The 23,424-nt window shown below is 35.5% G+C and overlaps 1 protein-coding gene across 4 annotated transcripts in view; it reads right to left on the bottom strand.

Moving 5' to 3' along the window:
* Positions 1 to 1,034: 1,034 nt before the first annotated feature.
* The window catches only part of ZDHHC21 (zinc finger DHHC-type palmitoyltransferase 21), a 41,996-nt gene continuing 19,606 nt past the window's right edge, over positions 1,035 to 23,424 (bottom strand). For 3 of the 4 annotated variants that reach the window (XM_071581119.1, XM_071581117.1, XM_071581118.1), the window contains 3 exons: positions 22,702 to 22,818; positions 9,652 to 9,695; positions 1,035 to 9,118 (listed from right to left, as the gene is read on the bottom strand). In XM_071581119.1, the coding sequence (XP_071437220.1) occupies positions 8,986 to 9,118; positions 9,652 to 9,695; positions 22,702 to 22,818 (294 nt within the window). In that variant the 3' untranslated portion in view covers positions 1,035 to 8,985. Of the gene's footprint in view, positions 9,119 to 9,651; positions 9,696 to 15,617; positions 16,731 to 22,701; positions 22,819 to 23,424 lie in introns of those variants that run through there. The other variant, XM_071581120.1, reaches the window with a different exon arrangement.

The raw sequence follows: 23,424 nt of genomic DNA on the forward strand, positions 1-23,424 counted from the left end.
GCAGAAGTACAGCTTTCTCTGGAATACACACAGAATTTTAAAGGTTGGTTTAATGCTATTGTGGAAGGATCAGTATGGAAGTGATTTTTATTACTGTTACTTGAAGAATCCAGTTCTCGGATTGAAACAGAAGACACAACATCTGTGGCCACAAACCATCATCATGTACTTTTTGCTTTCTTATTCATGAAGTAACACAGTTCAGGTATTTTAATAATTTCCTTGCAGGCATAATCACTGTTTTTTTCTTTGGTTACTAGTCTTGCAGCAGATCTTCCCAGGTGTCTAGAATCTTCCCTTTACCTCTTCTAAATTTGAGACTAGTATGCACACAATACTGAGCAGTTTTTCTTTTATTTCTCTGATACTTTTTTCTGTTGCCTTTGCTGTACTTCTTTTTGCATGTTTAAAGCCAGTATCTCATTTGAAACAGACAAAATGGTATGAAACTTCTCTGCATCAAAATCTGACACAAATTCACACGTACACAAAAAAAGACCTGCTGTTTCAGATTCACATAGCTCTCAAAAACTACTCCAAGGATGAATGATTTAATACATTGTATAAAAAACACAAGCCAAAGATTAAAAAAAAAAAAAAAAAACCAAACCACAAAAAAACCCCCCAAAACAACAACTCTGGTTTTGCAATCTGAAAAATGGCAAGTTAGAGAACTGTTAGTCTATACTTACATGAGTGATTCCTATTCTGGTTGGAGCTATAGCGAACTGTGCTTACATAGGAAAAAACAATAACCAAAACTGTAACTAGTGTTGTTATACCAACACTAGTTGGTACACTAATCCCAGCAGAGAAAGTTTTCAGTTCTTCCACCAACATTCAAGCTCTTCTCTTAAAAGCAAACAACAAAGCTCAGATAATAAGTACCTCATTAACTATTCACGAATTTTTCGCAGTTCAGTTTTTCAAAATTATTTGGGATTATAGCTTATTCTCTTGTCACAATAAAAAATATTCAGCAGTGAGAGTAATTTATAACGGAAATAGAAAATGAAAAAACTGACTGGAAAAATATTATCAAACTATTTACACAACTTTAAACCAATGTAAATAAAATCCACAGCAGAAAAAGAAATTATTTTTATTTAAAAATAGGATTTTTTAAAAAATACAGGACAAAAGAATTCTCAGTATGTATGAAAAAATAATCTGACTTAAATCAACTAAAAAAAACCCACAGTATTATTACATTAATGAAAAAAACCAAATATTAATTAAAAAATACACTGCTTATTAGCTGGATATAGTGTTGCACTTTCAGATTTCATTAAAAGAATACCAAAGTAGGCTTCCCCAGTTTGATACTATTTAGCCATTCACCTCACACATTATCCATTCAGGCATAACCAGTGTTAGACCTTGTAGTTTTCAACAAAATTATTCAACATTATTGAAAAATCAAACTAAGAACAAATTAGTGAAACTCAATCACATCCCCATGTGTGAGCTACCAAACTGAAAACACTAATTTACAAAAATCAGTATTAATTTGCCATTTGCTAAGTTGATAGAGTAATAATTTTCTATCTGTAGATTACACTGTGACCTACAGTTACCAGCCTTGGGAATCTGTACAGAATACTTACCCAGAAATGCACAGAAATAAGTTTCCTATTTTCTAACTCAAAAAGCACCTGTTCTACCGTAAATAAGTTATTCTTACACTTACAGAGGTGATACTTAGATGGCCCTTGTTGCAACAACTGGCTTTAATCATTCCACCACATGGTGGGCAAGACAGGAGATGCCACTGTGCAATTTCAGCAGAACTGAACTTCTAGGCCTAATACAGCCCACAAATACAAGTATTTCAATGCCTCCTTAAGTTCAAAAGCTCAGTGACTGAGGAAATGGCATAAAAATCTTTTGAAGAACACTTTCTGAAGTATCCAGTCATGGCACATGTCGCCTAAGTATGGACTGTATTTAGAAGTACTTATTCTTCCCAAAAGCAATTCCTAGCATCATTCACCATTACACAGATGGTTTTGAAGTCCTAGTATTCCAACTAACACAGAATTAGATTCAGCTTAATAGCAGGGGATAATCACCTTCTTCAGCCTGTTGGCCACACTTCTTTTGATGCAGCTCAGGACACAACTGGTTTCCTGGGCTGCAAGTGCACATTATCAGGTCATTTTGAGCTTCTCACCAACAAAGCATGATTATGTGAATGTCCAGCTATTCTGAATTCTGCTGAATGTGAATGACAATGTGGTTTGTCATGATGTGTTAGTATTGGCTGAGGCATTTTCTTCAGAGTAGCTAGTTTGGAGCTGTGTTTTGGATTTTTGCCAAAAACACTGTTGATAACATGTGGATGTTCTTCTCACTTCCAAGCAGCACTTTCACAGAGGCAAGGTCTCTTATGCTCCTTACCCCAGCTCACCATTGAGGAGGCAAGGAATAGAGAGGGAACACAGATAGGACAACTGACACCAACTGACCCAAGGGATATTTCACACCATATGGCATCATGCTCAGCACATAGACCCGGGAAAAGAAGGAAGGCATGAATGTTCAGAAGGATGGCATTTGGCTTCCAAGTCACTGCCATCCATGCAGAAGCATCCTGGAGATGGTTGAACACCTGCCTACCCATGGGAAGTAGTGATTTAATTCCTTGCTTTTCTTTGCTTGTGTGCACAGCTTTTGCTTTCTCTATCAAGCCTACTGTCTTTATCTCAAAACATGACTTTTCTCACTTTTACTCTTCCAATTCTCTCCCATATCTGTTTGGAGGGAAGTGAGTGAGCAGTTGCATGGTGCTTAGTTGCTAGCTGGGGTTAACTCATGCTACATAACATCGTACTTTGTGTTTTATTAACCATGTGTTCATAAAATAATGAATCAAAACAAATTATCAGGAATATATGAAGAATAGCTCAGAACATATTTTAAAACAGTCATGCATACAAATAAAGACTGATGCAGTGGAGATTAGATTTATTCTTAAAATTCCAAGTATATGAGAATTCAAGACTCAAACTGAACCAATTTTAAAAAGCTATTTTTTGGCACAATAGCCATGGCCCACCCACAGCTAAATGTACCTGTGGCAGCATCAGAACATTACATATACTGGTTTAGGTTAGGAGATACTGACTCAGGAAACAAGTTAAAAACAACTTGAATTTTATACAAAATAATGATGAAGGTTACCAAAACCTCAAGCTCTGCTTTATTACAGAAAGGGGCGGGGGGTGGGGGAGGTAGTACTTGCTCAAAACCCATTAAGAGGTGTGACAACTTCCTTCTGCATATTTCAGTGTAAAGAATCCATAAGAGATTTCAGATCACTTAGCAACTGACTATTTGCTCTCAACTCAAATCCAAATAAAACCAGAAATCTAGCACTTTTTTTTTTTAACTAACTCAAACCAATACTCTGTATCTCAACACCTTCCTAAGCTACTTTACCTCACTGTCAGTTCTGGCCAAGATAAGATGAACATAACTGCAGGTGGGACTATTCAGTGCTGTTGTGTGCTCAGTGAAAAGAAAGGAAAAGAACCATTAAAGTTGGAAGTGAGCAGAGGAATGAATGAAAGTAATTTTAGGTGGTTAACTTTGCAATGGTAAAAAATGGATGACAACAGAAGTAATTTTTTTCCGGGTAAATGAGACTCAGGTACAACTAAGAAAGCTCTGACCTCTTACATAAATCATAATTGTAAATTCCTCACAAGTAGAATTTCTTCCCTGGACACGGAAATGCTTCTTGAAACAATTCTCATTGGCACTATCTGGACCCTTCCTATCATGTAGACATGTTATGGAAACATTAAAGGTCAAACAGCAAATCCTTCGGGTAGAACATCTGAACCTGAATGAGAAATCACTATCATCCTGATTTTATGTGAGAGACTATCTGCAGCTTCAACCTCTGAGTCACTGACAGAAGTTATTTTTAAATCTAACTCCTTCCTTGTCAAACACAAAAATTCATCATGTCATTAAAGACAAGCATCAACTTCTCAGCAGGAAAATTAAGTCAAACTTAAGCCTTAAGTCATTAAAACAAAGTGCAAAGTAAGCTTCTAGAGATCTGGGACCTGTAATTTCAAAGGCCCTTCAAGGATTCACACCAGTTAGCACAGCAGAAAATTTAAGCAAAAGATCTAAGGACCATCTAGGGATAATCTCAAGTAAGTCTCTACCTCTTACCTGACCAGTAACATCATGCAGTTGGAGGGTAATAAGCTAAGGTCTACCAGGACTTGAAGAAGCACACCAGTTGCCCACTACTCATTCAGCCCAGGTAATAGCTAATGGACAGCTATAAAGAGGCTATCAGGTATGACTAACAGTGATTTATACTGGGGGTGGGAAAGAAAAATCCCTTCAGAGGGAAATGGTCTGACTGAGAAGGGACAGATACGTACCTTGGGCTTGCACTATGTAAATACAAACTTGCCTCAGATGATTTTTATCAGTGGTGCTGCGCAGGTGCAATGCTCAGTTGAATCACTTCATTAGACTCAAACCTTTCTCCAGAGACTTTAACACCAGATATGAGATTTTGTGGTTAACTAAAGCTGGTAATTTCCTCAAGTGCAAAAAACCAGCCAGAACAGTGCCCTTGTCTTCAGACAGTTAATTTTCAATCAGTTACAAGACTATGACTTAAAGTGTTTTGTTTATACACAATGCTAAAAAAATTATTTTTTTGTGCTTGCACACATAACACAGCTTTAGAAGCACAAGATAGAATGAGAAGCACTAGGTGTTATTAATTAAGATTCACATTGGTTTATGCAATTCTTATTGAGAAAGTGCACTTGGATTTTATTTTAGAAATAGTTTAGGAGTGCCAATCTAGTATTATTGATGGGAATATATTTAGAATAAGCAGCAATTTTTGTCCAGAATGATCACAACTCCACTCTACAAATAAAACACTTCTAAATATGCAGTGATACTGGGATATTGAGAAAATTGCCAATTGTCAATTGTATCTGTAATATTCTTGTTCCAATGAAGCTACCTTGGCTTCCTAACAGTGAGCTGCAGTGAAATTGGAGTGTATAGTGAAGACAAAAGTGGAAATAGCCAAATTAAGTAATACATGTAAGTGACAGCATCCTCAAATATCTGTCAGAAACTCACTGCTACAAGTGAAGTGCTGCTGGCAGAAAGGCTAGTCAAATACAGCACAAAATGCAGTACAAAAAAAAAAAGGGGGGGGGCTTATGTCAACTAACAATTTCAGATTAGCAGAAAACTTATTATCATACGTTTCATATGAATGTAAAGCTGACTTGAAAAATATTTTCTTTCACAGTATGGTAGAAATCCCGCCTTTGTTACTTCCTTTCTTACACTGGCCAATGTTGGACTGCTATAGCACAAAACAAAGAATTAATTGATAATTTCTGAAATTATTTACTGAATAAATCTGAACAAATGTAAGATGAGCATTGAAAGACATCACACAATGATGGCCTGAAAATTTCATCATGTAACTCCTGCTGTTTGCAATCTCATTTCAACTGGTAAACTTTGATATCAAAACAGTACTTTTAGCCCATCTCCATTTTTTCTCCGTACTATTATGAATCTTCTGTTCATGTCTGCCCCCTCTAGATGCACAAGAAGGATTAAGCTGCCTAGTTCAAAACCTATCCTAACAACTGGTTCTTAGTTTCTTACTCGAGAATCCTCCTCAAGACTGAAAATGATTGTGTAGCTGAACTACTCTAGTAGCTGTGTGATGGAACCTCTACTTCAAAGCAACAGATGGGAGGACAGGTTCATAGACTTTATTTAATGCATTACCTTTTATTTTAGTGAGGATTTTTCTAAAGAAATCTCAAGACCCTGATAATATGAGAAGATAGCAAGGTAGCATTCTTCAGTCATACCAGGAGCTCCCCATACAGCAAATAATGTTTTCAGGTGTTTTTTCATTGGTTCTCTAACTTCTCTTTGTGCCTTTCAGGAAATCAGGAAATATTGCTAAGTTGGAAGCTAATATCCATTGTACTCAATAAAGTATATGTTGTTCCAGTATTATATTCAGTAACACGGTCTATAAGGATTTTTAAATGCATAACAATGACAAACACTAATCAATTTTAAGAGTGCAACCTCTACTGGAACAAAAAATCATAAAGGAGACCTGGAGAAAAAGTGGGATTTTAAAGGAAGAGTTCAGGGTATTCAAAAATCTCCAGGTCTGAAGGATTTCAAATTAAATCATAAAAGTCTACCTGGTGTTTTCCTGATGGAACAACTCTTTCTGAGAACTGGTTTCAGAAACATTACTCTTAGAAACTAATAACTTGATAGGGTCATTCAGTGAAATTTTAAAAAAATTTACTACTTTTACCATTTTAGAGCCCTCTCACTTAAAGAATACAGTTCAATACCTCCTAGAACACGAAGCTTTTCCAAGTTTTCCTTTCTGTCCTCCAAATACTGAGAAAAGGGGCAGAAGTGACCTAGCAGCCTTAATCATAATACATATTTATTTCTAACGTTATGATGGGGGGAAAAAAATCCAGTACAGAAACAGCTGAGATACTGTGAATTTGGGAAAAACAACACTTTTGTCTGAGAATTGGGCAAGATTTTCACAGACATGACGCTGCACATCTGGGCTGTGCAAGACTCCCAGGAATGGTCCCTCACCTGTGGGAGCACATGGGTCGCACACAGCCACTGCTGTGACACGTGACTGACAGGGGGGTACATAGGATGCAGAGAGGCTGCCAGGCCGCATGTGTGGATACCTGCGGAAAGCGTGTGTCTGCTGTGGGTCCTTGCATCTGGGGACTCATGGGGTTTTTTGTCCTCACGGAGCAGGAAATATTGAAGAGCCCCACTGCTTGGCTGCATACTGGGTACAAAAGTGAAATGCACTGTTTGTAACCAAGTGTGTCCTGTGTTACAGGTTTGATGCCCCATGCACTGATCGGTAACACAGTCATACCACAAAACAGAATGAACAATTTTGTACCCCCATGGTAAATGTATCAAGAATAGTTAAGTTCTTGATTCTCTTTCAGAATAAGGTTCAGAACTGTATAATCCACTAATTATGATAAGTGATTAGCATGAAAAACTTTTTAAAAACTACCATGTTTTGCTCCTGGAAGACTTGAATATTGGCACAGAAAATGAAACTGCAATTATTCCCCTGTATATTCCAGTGAGTATAATAGTGGCATTCCTTAAGAAAAGAAAAAAGAGAAGAAGGAAAAAAAGAATAGAGTCATTAGTTTATTATGTATATCCACATTCTTTTTAATTTCAAGCACTGCTTCAGTCTTTCGGTCTACTTTTCTAAAGATTCTTTTTGTTTAAATATTGCTGCCAATACCACCTTAAAAAAAGTAAGAGTTCATTGACATGAAAAAAATTAGGCTTCAAATTCAAAATAATAAAACACTGCATCTATTTTTAAAACAAGAGGAAAGGTAAAGCTGGATCAAATGTTAGAAGTTTACAAAAGTTTAAAATTCAAGGGACTTTTAAGATGCACCCTTTAGAACTTTCAGTGGATCATCAAAATCTGTTAATTCAATAAAGGGACACCTAACACTGGTAGTAACTGTGTTAAAACTTTAAAAGACTTGATCTAAAATTTTTTTACAAACGCCAGTCATGACAAAAGTTGCCCTTTTTTTTTGACTGAACTGTTCACAAATAAACTTTCTACACAATCTACATATATTAAATCCTGATTTTGTGTCTTTTATTGTGTCCATTGCATGGCTGCCATTTAAGGGGGGTCTTGGTCCTGTTAGACTATGTGACAAACACAGCAAGCAGCATAACTGAAAACACCTTCCACAATCAGCTCATGTTGGTATTTGTATAGATGCAGAAGGCTAAAATAAGTACATAATTTTCCCAGAAAGAAAGGCTAAGCCAGCGGTTTGGCAATTGTAATTTTACCAGATCTGAAGGATGCTTTCTTTGGTTGACTGCTTCCATTTTTAAAGTAACAACAAGCTATCTACATCAACCTAGTACCCTATTAAATAAGCTAATACACTTCACTGTACAAGTTAGTAGCAAATCTATATTTAAATATTTTTAAATACTTTTATTTCCAATGTACAAATGCTAGGACTTCCCGCTAATCATGACTAAAGAAAATATAAAATTTATATCTTTATTGACCATATACTCTTCTTATGCTTACTAACTACATCTGCATTTTTAAAAAGTAATCATTCTAGTATTTGCACCATGCAACTTCTTTGTTTAATTACTGCAAAGAAATCCTTGGAATATAGAGAAAACATGCTTTCTATCTGCATAGTTCACCCTGGAAAATTTAATTCCTCTTGTTGGCATAGAGACGTGAATATGTTTCACTCAAATCATATTTAGGCTGAAAGATAACTGTAGGATGTAAGACTTCTCTATAAACACACACAGAGAAAGTTTTAGCAAGTAGTCTGCCTCAGTTTTAAATGTTACCTTTTATAGTGCAGTGCTCCAGGATTGCTCCATATCATAAATAACTGGCAGTATCATAAATAACTGGCAGTATCAGGGAATCTTAAACAAAAGTAGCAGAAAATAAAAGACAGACTGCTGCTAAAAACATTTAAAAAATCAAGGCAGAATAAGATAGGTAAGAGAGAAGTCTAACTAACCATGTAAACTTCAGAGCTTCATAGGAAAAAAAAAAGACAAAAAAGAAGAGTCAATATCAAACAAATAGAGGAAGACTGCATTTCAATTTGTTTGCTTTTTGTATTAAACTCAAAACCAAAAGAAATCTCTTTGAACAGCTAAATTGAAAGTAAATATACATATAGTTAAACAATAAATTTGCAATAATCTCAGAACAGAACCAAGACCACTACTAAAATAATGCCTGGGGTACATTGTGATGCCTACAATTGAATTTTAATTGACATGAAGACTGTCATAGTCCCCTATTGTCATAAAACCTGTAACACACTTCCAGCATGGAGGACCCATCTGTGCCCAGCATCCATCTGTTTAGACATGATTGGCAAACTGGTAGGGAACTTGCAGTGGTTGTCTCTGTCTGAAAGGAATAAACCACAGGATCTTCCAGTGAGTGCCAAAAACTTCTGAGAAGGTCTGCTGCCATGGCTTACGGGGCCTCGATCTACAGAGGACAGCATTATTAGTGAAAAACAGCATGCCCACAATGCACTTCAGTCAGCTAAAACAATGTAGGTTGGCTGAGAATCCATTACTGGACTCTCATGAATTCTGTCCCAGCATCACAAATGCAACTTTTCTTTCATTACAGCACACAGCCAAGACTTAACTTTGGAAAACAGAAACTATCTGTATCATCAATGAAACAAAAGCAACTTTTGAAGTAGAGGAGACCTCAGAATCAATGAAATCTATGTCAAAACACAGCAGGAAGTTCCTTTTGATCTGTAATTTTGTAAGAAAATACAGTTCCACTGGTTTTGAGTAGGAAAAGAACAGGAATGACGTGAGGCTACTTTGTGTACAATCACTATTAAAAGATTAACAAGCTGCTGCTAGAGATAGGAAGTACAAGACAAAGTATCATGCAAAATCACCTTAACCAAGCACCTTCAGTTCCTTTAGTCTCTCACCCAGTTTAAGAAAAAAACCAGCTACTCTTTTAGCATTTCATTCTAGAAATCTTACAGAACTTACATGTCTTCACAGCAGTTTGACATTTTTTCTATACTTGTAGTATCCTGTTTTAAGAAAACACAATGAAAAAGTATTCATTTACATTCCTAACTGTTAAAATGGCACTATGAAAGCAACTACTAAATCAGGGCATCAGTTATTAGTGTACACTGCTTTGACATTAGTTCAGTAGATTCAGTATGCCATATTAGTTTTAAATGAATGTGGAATTACACAAATTTTACTCGTTCTGGTAAACAATTTTTACAAACACAATGTGAAACTATATTGTGTAGTTTGATTGCAATACCAGAGAATGTCAACAGAAACTTATACATTATTATAACTAAAATTAATTCAGGTATTACAATTAATTCATGAAACATGTAGGAGCAATATATATAAGGTACAGTCTTGCCACACTTTTCACAAGAACCCGTTCCAGACTTGAAGCAGTCCGCTCACATAACAACAGGAAAATTTAGTAAAATACAACTATTAACAAATGTAGTATTTTGAAAAGCAGGAGCTAGTAAGAGGTTGTTAAATCATTATCTTCATGAGTATTATAATGCAAACACCACCACTAGAAACATACCATGAGCTTCTACAGTTGCTACAGTTAAATACCAAATATAAAAATTATTCGCTTAAAATGAAACTAAATAAATACTGTGCAGTGTGAAGGCAACCCTGCAGCTAATAGCAACTTAAATTTATACTTTACTTTTCTTAACATGATTTGATAAGTCATAGATTTTATTACTAACACCTCAGTTTTAGCTTAGACCATCCCCAAATAAAACTTTTAAAACTACCAAAAGTATGTTTTTCTCACTTTTCACTATATATTTCAGAAAAAAACTTGCTTTGTAAATGAGTATTAAGGTTTTCAATACACGTTCATAGTTCATTATGTCCCAAAATCACTCGAGAAGTCCAAAATATCATAATTGAAATACTTCTCATGGTTTCAACTCCTGTTTATTGGCAGTCTGGTATTTCCCTTTACTATTCACTGATTAATTCAGTCATGCACATAATGTACCTGTCAGATTACACTACTATTTCAATAAAACCAAGAGCTAGTCTCAAAATGGCCCCAACCATAGAGAGGCACATGGAGTGTGGTTTAATTAGGCTGCAACTTCATTGTCATCTGGAAACACTACCTAGCAATAAAAACCATACTGTGTTCCTTGATTGTTCCTACTATCAGTGCATGCAAATCAGTGTGGGCACTGCAGGGATTTTTCCCCTCTTTCATAAAGTTTTAAGGAGGAAGGCTAAATGTGAATGGGAAATAATGCACAGGAAGCTGCTTCCCTGCTCCACCACATATCGGTGGCCTCAACTCCCCCTGCCAAACTTGGTGCTTCTAAATCCCCTTCCCAGCTCTGGTAAGTTTCAGAACAGGATCCCTTACCACATGCCAAATGGCAAAAATCTTAATGTTGCCCACAACCTACCCAGCTGAATTCCAGATACATTATGGCAAAAGAAAGAAGTCTGCTCTTCTCACTTGAACCCACCAGGATGCACAAGAGCTTCCTTGTTTGTGCAGAGAAGATATGCCCAGAGTGGACTACATAAATCATTCTGGCCTCATCATTAGCTGGGTTTTAACTCCCACTTAGCAGTAAGGGAGGAAAGACTGGAGGCAGCAGACTGTAAATACTTTCTGTTTTTATTTCCACAAATAAACTGCTGCTCCTCTCACCTTACAGGTCTGTCCAGCATATCTTCCCTGCCACAAGCAACAGGACAGTAATTTTCCTTGTTAGGGAAGCACCTGACTGCACAGTAAAGGGATATTCTGCTTTCTTGACTAGCTTTTTGTCCAGCTCTTGTCAGAACACAGAATTCACACACAGTTTCCTGAATTAAAAGGACTGAGTAAACACAGAGATTACTTCCATGACATTTCAGCAAGGTAGTAACAGGATTTTCATGTGATGCTATAGCTCCTTCTGTAACTACAAAATTATTTCAGCTCTAAGAATTACTCTCTGGTCAACTGAAAGCTGTCTACCCAAGAATACAAAACAATATTGCCATGTTTGAAGGCAACAATGACAATTTTTTTTCATAACACAGTAACATGCTAGTCTACACTGTAAATTGATTTGTAGCTATGAAAGATTTGTGCTATCATTTGACAAAAGGAGCCTTAAACCAGCTTTGGGTGCAGAAGCAACATGACCAAATACTTTAAATATGGCTATGTTTCTGCACATTGTTTATTCAGTAATACATTTGTGCTGCTCCCTAAAATACTGTGTTTGAGATTTTTGGAGTAATTCCCTGGTTGAGAACTGGAGGGTGTATTTTGTTGTAATTGTTCTCATGACACGTTATCAAGACCTGGAAGCTTCTCATCAGGGAACTGCAGAAAATGACTGTAAGAAAAGACTGTCAAGCTTCTACACCTACAAAAGATTTTCAGTATTTTCCTTCCCTCCTTCCTTCCCGCCTTCCTGCCCTGCGTGCCTGCCTTCATTCCTCCCTGCCTTCCTTTCTCCTCCCTCCCCTTCCTCCCTCCCTCCTTCCCTTCCCTTCCTATCCTTTGGTCCCTGCCTCCTTCCTCCCCTCCCTTCCCTTAAAATGCCAACATATATTTTAGGTTACATTTTCTTTACAGGAAAGAAATTGGGACTGAGCAGTGAGTCCTTTCCTTCCAGAATATTTTTCAGCATTAAAAAAACCTTAGAGCCACATTTTAAAAGCTACAAACCAGGGTTGGAGGGAATGGCAAGAAACACTGCTCTGAAGCTAAGCCAATGAACAAGTGCTGGTGATTGAACTTAAGAAACGAAATGCTCCTCATAGCTTCCCTCCCCCAACACTCCTGCCAAAGAGGCTCATTTGAAATGTACTTTGAGAGTGAACCAATTTACCTTTTCACATGAAAGTGAAACTTCACAGCACCCCAGGAAAGTCAGTAGCCCCTCTGGAGACAGAAGATGAAGGAAAAGGAGAGGACCACAGTTGAGTTTTGACCTGTTATTTAAGGCTTTCTTCTCAGACATGAACTTTTCTTCTTTTGGAAACAGAGGATCAGAATAACCACTATTCTTCTGAATTACAAGGTGTCCTGCTCATTAATACATCTCACAAATGGCTTTCAACCAGAATATCATCTCTCTTAATTATGCATTTGATGTATGCCAAGGTTTTGCTACAACATCAGAATTACTGTGTTCAGCCTAAGAGGCTTTGGCTGTCTGCATCTACTATCAGCTTGGATTACTATTAATACAAATAGAACTCTGCTAAGACTTTTTTTTCCCCAGACTCACAGCTAATGCTAATGTTAAAACCTTTTGGATCATTGGCATTCATCCAAAAGTTGAAAATAACTTGGTATGAGCAAATGTATCTATTGAGTCTTACTCTCTAACTCTAAAAATTCCTTAAAATTTACAACTCCATTGAGATGAAATGGACAAACACATAACTGATTAATTTCACATGATGGATCATCTGGACCCCCAAAGTCTTCATCCAGATTGGAAACAACTATTGTTTCTGCACCTGGTTATTCAGAAATGCATACCCACTGAAAAGCATCTTAAAGCATCTAGAGAAAAAATACCTTAGTGAGAAAGGCAAAAGAAATTAGAGGAAATAAACAGGAATCATTAAAAACGTACCAGTTTAAAACAACAGTAAAAAGGCAAAGTGTTCAGATTTTGCTGAGTGGAGAAGAATATGGAGGTTTTTTCACTTTGAGGGCATACTACAAATATGTAAGAGAAGCTTGTTAAAACAGCTACTGCCACAGCTAAGACAGCTATAAAAGAAAGGAGAGGAATGGAGAGACATATGTAAGAGGACTGGCTGAGCTCTGCAGACCACCTTCAGATTCACTTGCAAATGAATGCACCCACGTCACCTCCTAAGAGAAATATATCTTTCACATCTATGTTTTTAATCAACATAGCCAACTGCTGGGAAAAAAAAAATTAAAGATCACATGCACTTGAGTACACATGCCACAGGATGGGTTTTGTCATGAATTCATTTATCAGGAAAAAAAGGCACACACAAAGAATAATTTTCTCTTACTGGTTCATGCTTTTCAAAGGGGGAGTTGTCACTTGTAACTTACAGGACTGCCTCCAAAGCATGCAGCCAGAATTCCTGGTTAACTTTTTTCTATGTTTCCTTAAAGTGACATGTAATCACGACAGCTCTACTTAATATAACAGAAGAATTTAATTATGCATTATGCTATGCTTTCAGTATTTTCAAAGGCTTGGTATAGATGAATCAGCAGAAAAATATTATGAAGCAGAAAAACAAAACTTGCAGGATTTGCAGACATTGCCTCTATCTGAAAATTCAAGACATACTCTCTATATGAACAATATACCTATCCCCTACATGAATAAATCATTTTTTCATTTCTTTTACCTAACATCCTTTCCTTGTAAGTGACAGGCAAGCATTTGAAGAATGTAAAATACTGAACACAGAAAGAATACTTCATCTTTCACAAATGTGTTCCCTTTTTTGGAATTAAACACATTTTGAGCTTGCCATTTGACCACTTTTTAGCATTTTCTAACACTTCTCTTCAAATAAGGTGATATGATTACTTTCATCAATTACTATTACATTCAGCCTGAAAATTACTAGTTTCGTTTTAACTATAAATCTGTGCTAAATTAAAAATGAAGCTACACTATGTAATATCGAGGGAATAGGTCTTCTGTCCTCTATGCTCTGATTAATTTAGATAAAAAGATTTCCAATATATGTATCAGAAAATGATTCAATGAAAACCTCTGATAAAAAATGATGGACATATCTATGAAGGAGGCAATACAAACAGATCTCTTAACTTCAGCCTATTTCAAATCTATGGTGTGTTTGCTGTAGCATGACAAGAAGACACAAGACAAAACATACTATTTTTCTTCATACTTACAAATGCTTTCTTGAGATCAAAATATGACAGGAAAAAACACTTAGGGCTTGTTGTTGATATTCATATTTTAGTGAAGATCATTTTAATGGCCTGATGTCTACATCTGACGAGCAACATGTAAACAAAATGTATTCAGCCCACAGAACACTCAAACATCATTTTTATTGTTACCTCTTTTCAATTGGTTAAAGGCACTTCCTTTACTATTAGTATTAGAAAAATAATTGAATTGTAAAAGGACTTCTTCCTTGAGTGATGAACAGGGGATACTTTTGGCATTATATTCTATGATATTTTATACTCTTTGCACAGTATAAAATCTCTTCAATAAACTTACACTTTTTCTTTATAATATTGTAAATAATTAATTTCAATAAAAGTATTCACAGTTACCTAAGACCTTCAGTGACCTAAATAAAACAGATGAGATGTTTTGCTACTTAAGCATGTCTTACACTTGAATTTATTTTTAAATTTTAAATAGCTCACAAAAGAATTTTTTAAAAATAAACTCGTATTTTCTTTTTATGGTAAATATGTGTTTAAGATTGTCAGGATATAGTCTTAAGAAAGTGTAAAACAAATTGCTAGTCTATCTGAGAAAAATAAAGATATAAAAGAATTTATACAGTTAACAAAATTGTAATCAAAGATCAGGACATTAGTAATTCCTGACAATTTAATTTATAGGACTTTATACATCTTCTAATAGATCTATCTATAGAAGGATTAAAGGTAGAGACAGGAAAAGGGGAAGGGTTAAGAATAATGCAGAAGAGGGAAAACAGGCAATGTTAATATGAGCTAAACTTTCTGTTACATCTCTAATTTCCAACTACCAGTTGGGTTTATAGTTCATATACCCTTTGCTCTCCCTCTACAATTGCTTTATATGTTACATTTTATTATAGCCAGGTAAAGAATATGCGTGCCTGGAAACCCTAATTTCCCCTACCAATCCCAATTTTTAATATGGTAAACTTAATTATCAGGATTAATAGTTCCTTGATTACACTTCTGCCATGTTTGAAAAAACAAGAAAAGCCCTTAGTAGTCACTAATCAAAATAGTATTTAATAGGTTATCTGATTAAAGATATGATTACAAATATTTTTTAATTATTACATACTTGTTTTAAAAGACAAAAAGCATTTCAACACAACTAGATCACTTGCGCACTCTGCGTATTAAATCAGCAATGGATCAATACCATGAAACACACACAGCATAAAAAGTCCTAGAATAACTGCAGCTACATTTTCAGTATTTTGCAATTCAACTTCTGTGAAAAGGTTGAAAAAATGCTTCATAAAATACCTTTGCTAATTTAAGGTGAAAAGGAGAAACACTGCAATAGGAAAGACTATCAACATTTTAAAATAGTTCTAAGGCCAAAAATTTATGTGGTAGGCACCATGCTGTGCACCAGAGAGGCTGTTGAACATCATTTTCCTTTCCATCCTCCCCAAAGCAAATAAAGGGAAATTTCTCTTTTCCACATTCACAGAGTACTGATGCAACACGATATTGGCATATCACTGTACACCATTCAAACAGTTAATTAACAGGAAACCCCGGTAGCATTAATTAAATTAATAAAGTCACTGTCCACTTAGTTTATGATAATACATCCACTACCTGCATAAAAACCACATGATATTTATTGAATTTATAAAAGCACATCCATTAAATAGTTCTGCCCCAGTGAAACAAGTTCTTTACTAAATAATGTGAATGAATTTTTTTCTTTGCGATACTAGCATAAATCACATTAAATCACTTTTAGTGGACTACAGTGTAAAAATGTTAAAAAATTATTTTCTTCCATGGAAATAGTTTTAGAACATATGGAAAATGAAAACACTGTTTAGTGTTTGAAATAAAAACAATCAAAGGTAATCCTTTAAAATTAGGGTTCAGATTAGTCTCTGCAAAGGATGCTGTTTAACTGAAACATCTGGTAGTGTTACATTGAGAGACAGGCCTTTTTTAACTTTGAAAATGAGATTAGTAGATCAGTTATTTCTAAGTGTCCAAGTAATTTCTAATTATTTTATCTGGGTCACAGATAATCCGCTTTTACAGGGCTCCCACAATGACATCAGAGGATCACTGTTGAACTGATTATCCTGTTACCTTCCACCATCCATAGGAAGACCGGATTTTCCTTTTGTACAGAGAAAGAGAAAAAAAGTGGCTGATTGCTTCAGACAGGTGTCAGCCAACAAAATAAAGAACCCCATAGATCTTGAGAGGAAGAAAACCACATATGCAAAAGGTACCAGCCTTAAAAAAATTGATATGAACAAGTATCAAAATAATCAGACAAGCTATTTTTTTAAAAACAGCACGCCTTATTATTTTATGGTCTACAGCAATAACTTATAGATCAAACATCATCAATGTAAGAATCTTACAGTATAAATAGAAAAACTGGGTATTATCATAATTTAACCGTTGAAGTGATGTGAAAGACACATAGAAGTACTTTCTTAAAGCGACAATGGAATATGAGTGAAAGAAATGTAAATGCCAGGGGTTAGTCTAATAATCTATACACACAAGCATCCTGACAGTTTCATCTTTTTTAAAAAGTCTGAAAAAAGGAGCTCTTTTTAAAAGAGCTCTTTACCTCCAATAATCGTGCATGAGAAAGAATCTGAGGCTGATAAAGGAGACTTTTTTCCCTAGGTGAATTTTCTATGCCTTTTCCTATGAATAAGTGAATAAATAGGCTAGTTGTGCTTTTTTTAGGAAAACAAACATACATATAAAAATGAGAGAGGAATTCTTAAAAAACACATGTCAAGAAAATATGCCTTGAGACAGCTTCATAAAAAATTGGAAATAAAGGTGAGTAACACAGATACATCTTTCTCAATACTTCTAGCTTAGTGTAAAAATACTCTTTTCTAAATATTTGCATTTGTCATTGGAATTCAATATCATTAATAGGTGTAGGCAGTAGTTGCATAAGAAAGATGGTTTGGATTTTTTGTGGAAAATTTTAAAACTTTTTAAAATGGACAAAATTATAATTTACCTATATTTCAGACATTTACTACTTTTGAGAAAACACCAACAAAAAAGCATCTCTTTATCTTCATGAAGTTTTGAACTGTCTATACTAGACCTATCTTGTTATTCTGTAGTGATTGAGGCAAAAGACAAATAATTGCTTGTCGAGTACAAACAACTAGAAGAGGTCTGAACTAAAGCAAACAGTAATTTTTAAAATTGTTACTGTCAGTAGGAGACCACTGAGTTTTTCTAGGGTGCAACTGCCAAAAATCTTCATGATATGTTTTGGGGGGTTTTGTTTGTTTTACTTAATTTTTATGCTAAGTTTGCTTCTACATAATTTCAAACAATGTCATTAAAAATATCATGCTGCCTGAGAATGTAGAATACAGGCTCATTTCCAGTTAAGAAACATAAAATTCAAAATTGCACCTCTAGAAATGACAGAGAATAGAGGACTGTTAAAGCAAGTAACAAGCATTGAAGACAAGCAGGCCTTCAACATAAATATATGATCATTTTGGAAATTACATTGGAGACAATATTTTCTTCATGGCTAAAACAGATTTCTTCTATCCAGCTCTCTAGAAACTTGAAAATTTTAAGAAGACTAATTGTAATGCTGAGATTTTAAGAAGAGTGTCATCTTAGGATCTTAAGAGTTCCTAAATTAGTAATTTAAATTTCCCCCAGTTTCAGAGGCTTATGAATTAGAGAGAACTTATATATTTCTATTTCCAAAGTATCTAAACAAAACTTCCCCAAGAGTAATGTTAGGTGGAGACTCAAAGTGTTAAAATTCGGGATGATTACAAAATCAGAAGCAAATACAGCTTGGGGAAAGCAACTAGAGAAGGAAGATGAAAAAAGCAACGTGCCCCTTCTGCTAGAAGTGTGTTTCACATATGCTAGTTTCTAGGGAGAAAGCACTAATCCCGTATACAGGGGCACCTCAGCTGCTCTCCTCCTCATCAGAACAATTCATGTCAAAAGTTCCTCTAAGGACAGTTTTTGCCAGCCAGCTGTTCTCTCATTGTAGGAAGTCACCTCCTTTGCTCTTTGGCTTCTTGGACCTCCAAATGAGTTATGAATAGCCTTATGCTAATCATACCCTACCGCAATACCACAATAAGAGAGGGGGTAAAAGTATGCTGAGAAATTACTGTGTGATAGGTTACTTTGCCTGTTCACCACCTGCTCAAGCAGTACAGCCTTAAGAACACTCTCCCTTTAAGAGCCAAATTTTAGTACAGAAGTTACAAAGTTTTCATTTTTACCTAAGTGCATATTTTTTCAAGCACTGAGTATCTGTTGAAAACACATGAAGCAGGATAACAGCAGAATACATACATATTTTTCTTAAAGAACTTTTACGTAATTGATCTACTGTTATAACCAATGAGAGTTAGGCAATGATAGGCACAGATTAGTGAACTGCACAAGAAACCTGAACTTTGCTAAGTGCCAGCACACATGGCAGAATACATCACCTGCACTTCAAAATAATGCTGCTTCACTTTTCTGTTTTAGTAACATCTTGTTCCAGAAAAACGTGCTGAAGGATATCAGATATATCCTTTCCATTATGCAGTCAGCTGGACATTTTTTGACTTCTGAAAAAATTTATCAAAGAGGAGAAAATGCCAATCTTATGAATATCCTATGAAAAACTTTCGCTCATTCTTACACTACTTAGCTCAACTCTAGTAAAGAGTAATTCTGCTTCTAAAAATGCTATATAAAAAAGTCACCTAATGAAAATTTATTCTACACATTAAACTTTATCTACCTTCCTGAAGTGTCAAAAGGATAAACTTTTGTAAATGTAATGACCAAAAATTTGGGATTTTTTTAACATGCATGTCCAGTACGCCTGGAAAAAGTGAAACAGCTTTATAGTACTAAGATGAAACAAAAACTATTGGCTTGATTTCTGGAAAATTATACAATGATGGTCAAGCAAGTTCACCTTATGGAGAACCAGGAATTTTTGTTATAAAAGGGCTAAAGTTTGATAAATCTTAGGTTTACTTTTCCTTAAAAAATACAATTTTTTTCAGCATTTGAAATACAAGTACATGGTAAGGTTAAAACCCAATAAACCTGTACTTGCTGGAATCATTTAACAATTGTTTGTATTAACAAAAGTTTAGATCACAGAGTTCCAATGTTGATTGTCTCCACTATTTCAAAATAGCTTATACCCAGGATCTAATCTTGCCTTATGTTAAACTGCAAAGACAAGCACAGAGCAGGAAAATGTGTATTACCTGTTCTCCTGTACAAGTTGCTTTGCCTTTTTCCAAAAGCCTGTGCTCTTGCCCATCTCTCCTGCACACATTTCTGGGCAGCTTCACCAATCACTGAAATTAAAGCTCTGAAGAATAGCTATGGAGCAATTAATATAACACGAATACTTTGTGCATATCCTTTCCTTCAAGCATTTTGAGTTTCTTTCAAATTAACCTCCTCTGCGCCACTACACTTCAATGATTACGTTCTGTTAAATTTTGATCTGTACCTTATACTAAGTTTAATTTCATAATTAATTTAGTATTTTAATTGGAACTTATTTCAGATACAATTTGTTTACCTTACACAGGAAGGTTAGATGCCAAATAGTAACTCTAGGACTAACCAAAGCTGTTAGTGCTTATAGAAGAAGCAAGTCCCCATACTACAACGGTGACAACTAAAAATCATTTGTACAGAAAGATTTTCTGACACTACTTGCAGACTAAGCACAACCTCACCAAAGAGACTTGCTTTGTTCCTTTGAAGTCTGACTAGTTGCTGCCAAGTAGATTTCCTCAAAATGACTGTATTGTTTATTCTTGCCAATTCTACAGGGATAAGACAATAGTGCTGCTGGTATGAAAATGCTTTGAGTGGGGGACAGACTACACAAGCTACATTCTTCAATGAGTCAGTGCAACATGGTGTGAATGAATTCATATTTGGAGATCCCAGTAATGGATTTCTGCTGCCCCAGCAATCCCAACAAGCCTCAAAACTTGTCCATACGAGGCAAGCAAAAGAGCCCCTCTGCTACTGGTGAGTAGGTAGGGTGCAGGTAAAGGCCTTAATGCAGGTCTATACTTTCCAGCATCTGTCTCTCATAGACCATCCATACCCACAATTAATTTAGCGTGTTTGTTTCACATTCGCAAACAAGAGAGTATACAGGCATACAGCAGCTCCGTGATCCTCAGGATTATGATCTGAGAAAAAGAAAGGGGGTCTGGACTTGAAAATGCTATTAGCCCACACCTATTCCAATGTAGCTGCCAGCTCTGTAAGTGAATGAGATGTATTCCACAGTGTATTATACAACTGACTTAGAAAGAAAGGGCTTTACAGCACTTTGTAGGAGTGCAGTGGTGGCAAGAGCTTGACAGTGTTAAGGCTCATGACAGTGAAGCAACAACTGGGCATTCACGTCTGTTGCAGAGGCAGCACAGTTGGTACCCTGTGTCAGAACAGAAATATCTCAGGTTTCAGGTTTATCTGATAGAAACAGGTTCAGTCTGAGAAGTTTTATTTCACATATAGTAATAGTACCTGAATTGATGCCAATGGCGACTGCTAAAATTTAGGCCAGTTTCTGTGAGCCCGCAGAACAGAATGAGAGACTTAGGGTCTGTTCCTTGTTTAGTTCTGTATCATTTCTGTGGTTTAGTGTAGTACTGATCATATGGGCTTTTTGTTCCTTCTCATATATATTCATTTAACAGAACTAAAAAGACATCCATTTTTCAGTCTCAGAACAACTAGGCTCCCTGACTTTCTGCCTCTCCCACTACTAGGGGTGAGAGTGAGCAGAATTCAGACGACTGTACCACTTCAGCTAGATACCAAAACAAGGCATAGTAGTGGTTTAGAAAAACTCCCAACTCCAGCGGGTGCAGACACAAAGGTGGTATGCCTGCATCTAAACAGGGAGGAGAAAACCTGTCAGCAAGACCCCAGAACAGAAATCAGGTACACAGTAAAGGTACATAAATGCAAATCTGTTGATCTGGGGGTTGAAAGAAAGTGTAGAAAGTAATCAGGTACAGCAGCTGAAGAATGGCAAAAGTAATGCACAACATAGCTACAGTCATAGAAAGAGCAAAAAGCAGTAAACTTACACAAAAGTAATACAATAAGACCAAAAAGCATTATTGTTTTATCTAACAGAAGGAAAAACTATACAGTAACTTTTGTTCTTTATTCCATACAAATACAGAATTACACAATACAGTTAGGAGGTTTTCCATTATGTACCTATAAATATTAATACTGTGCAAACCTTTATAAATCCAAAATGAAATCTCAGGCAGATCTCAATCAGTCACAAAGATGCAGTCATCTGGTACTTTATTGTCTTTAAAAAAATTGTTCAGTAGGCAAGATCACACACCCTTTCAGACATGTATAGACCCAACTAACGTACTCTGTTCAATATTTTAAACATTTACATAGATTCTCAAGACAACTTTAAAAAATTTTCTGGAAGTAATTAACTTCTAATGTACAGAATAGGATGTTACACCAAAACAAGCTTGTTTCTTGTACATATTTATTACATTACCAAATTCATCTAACTGGAAAATTTTTCCATGAAAAAGATTTATTTCTGTACCTTTAAATATAGAATATGCATTTCGACTGTAAATTTCACATTATTACATTCCACATTTGAACAACTAAAAAGATATGAACATAAGCATATTTATTAAAATACTTAACAAGAAGTCTGTATTCTCCGAATGTACAATTTATAAGTGGGCCTCACTGCTACATAATTCTGACCAGAACACATGAGAGTTTAAAATAAAATAAAAATTCAAACCCCACATATACTTACCTTGTACACTGCCCAATTCAGGACAATGTATGGATAAATTACACTAATAGAAATAGGGAAATTTACTTGATATATGGAATTATTAGACATTTTTTTGTTAGAAAGCTCCTTAAGACTTCCTGGTGTCAAAAGTCTTAACAGACAACATACCAAACAGCCTCATTGTGCAAGTGGTTTTCTATTCTTTCCCTAGACACATCTCCTTTCCTGCTTTTATTAACTCCAGTGAAAATAAAATGAACATATACTTCTAAAATTAGATACTTACAGTGAAAATACCCATTAGTTGAGTGTAAAAGAGTCGACTTATTCCACCTAATATTATTAGACCCATGAAGGCAGATACTCTTAGGAGGGCAAGTTCATGTCTAAACACAAAAACATCCTAGAACAAGACAGAAAGAAGTGAGAGACTTTAGCAGTTACAGATTAATTAAAGTCTTTGAACCAAGCTGGAACACTAGGTAAGATTTACATCTGAAAGCAAATATTGGATTTTGAGCTACATTGCAAATCATTGATATATTTATGTATTAAAAGTAGAAACCATTAAGCTCTTATTTATACAGGTAAATAGTTAGGGTTTTATTCTGCCAGGCCATTAAAGAAAACTCCTTAAAGTATTTAAGGTTTTGGCAATAGATCAAGCTCAAATGGGTTATTTCTGAATCTTCTACTACACACAAGCTACGTAACCTAGGAAAATCATTTTGTTAAAGTCTGATTCATTAAGACTCATATACCTCGGCTACCAGCCACAGAATATTACATTTTCACATCACCTCTTTTGTAATTAAAAAACCTAATATTCCAAGCTTTACTCTTGAAGATGGTACCTAAAAAATCCAAGTATCTGTACTGGATTTTTCTCACTGTAAAGCTGTCTATTATCCAACATGAACTTATCTTCACCTTTTAAATTTTGGCCTTGAGTAGACTGCTGTAACTCTGGATAAAGATGCACAATGAAGATGCTTCAGGGTACAGGAAA

The sequence above is a fragment of the Pithys albifrons genome, chromosome Z, assembly GCF_047495875.1.
Source record: "Pithys albifrons albifrons isolate INPA30051 chromosome Z, PitAlb_v1, whole genome shotgun sequence".
Classification (NCBI taxonomy): domain Eukaryota; kingdom Metazoa; phylum Chordata; class Aves; order Passeriformes; family Thamnophilidae; genus Pithys; species Pithys albifrons.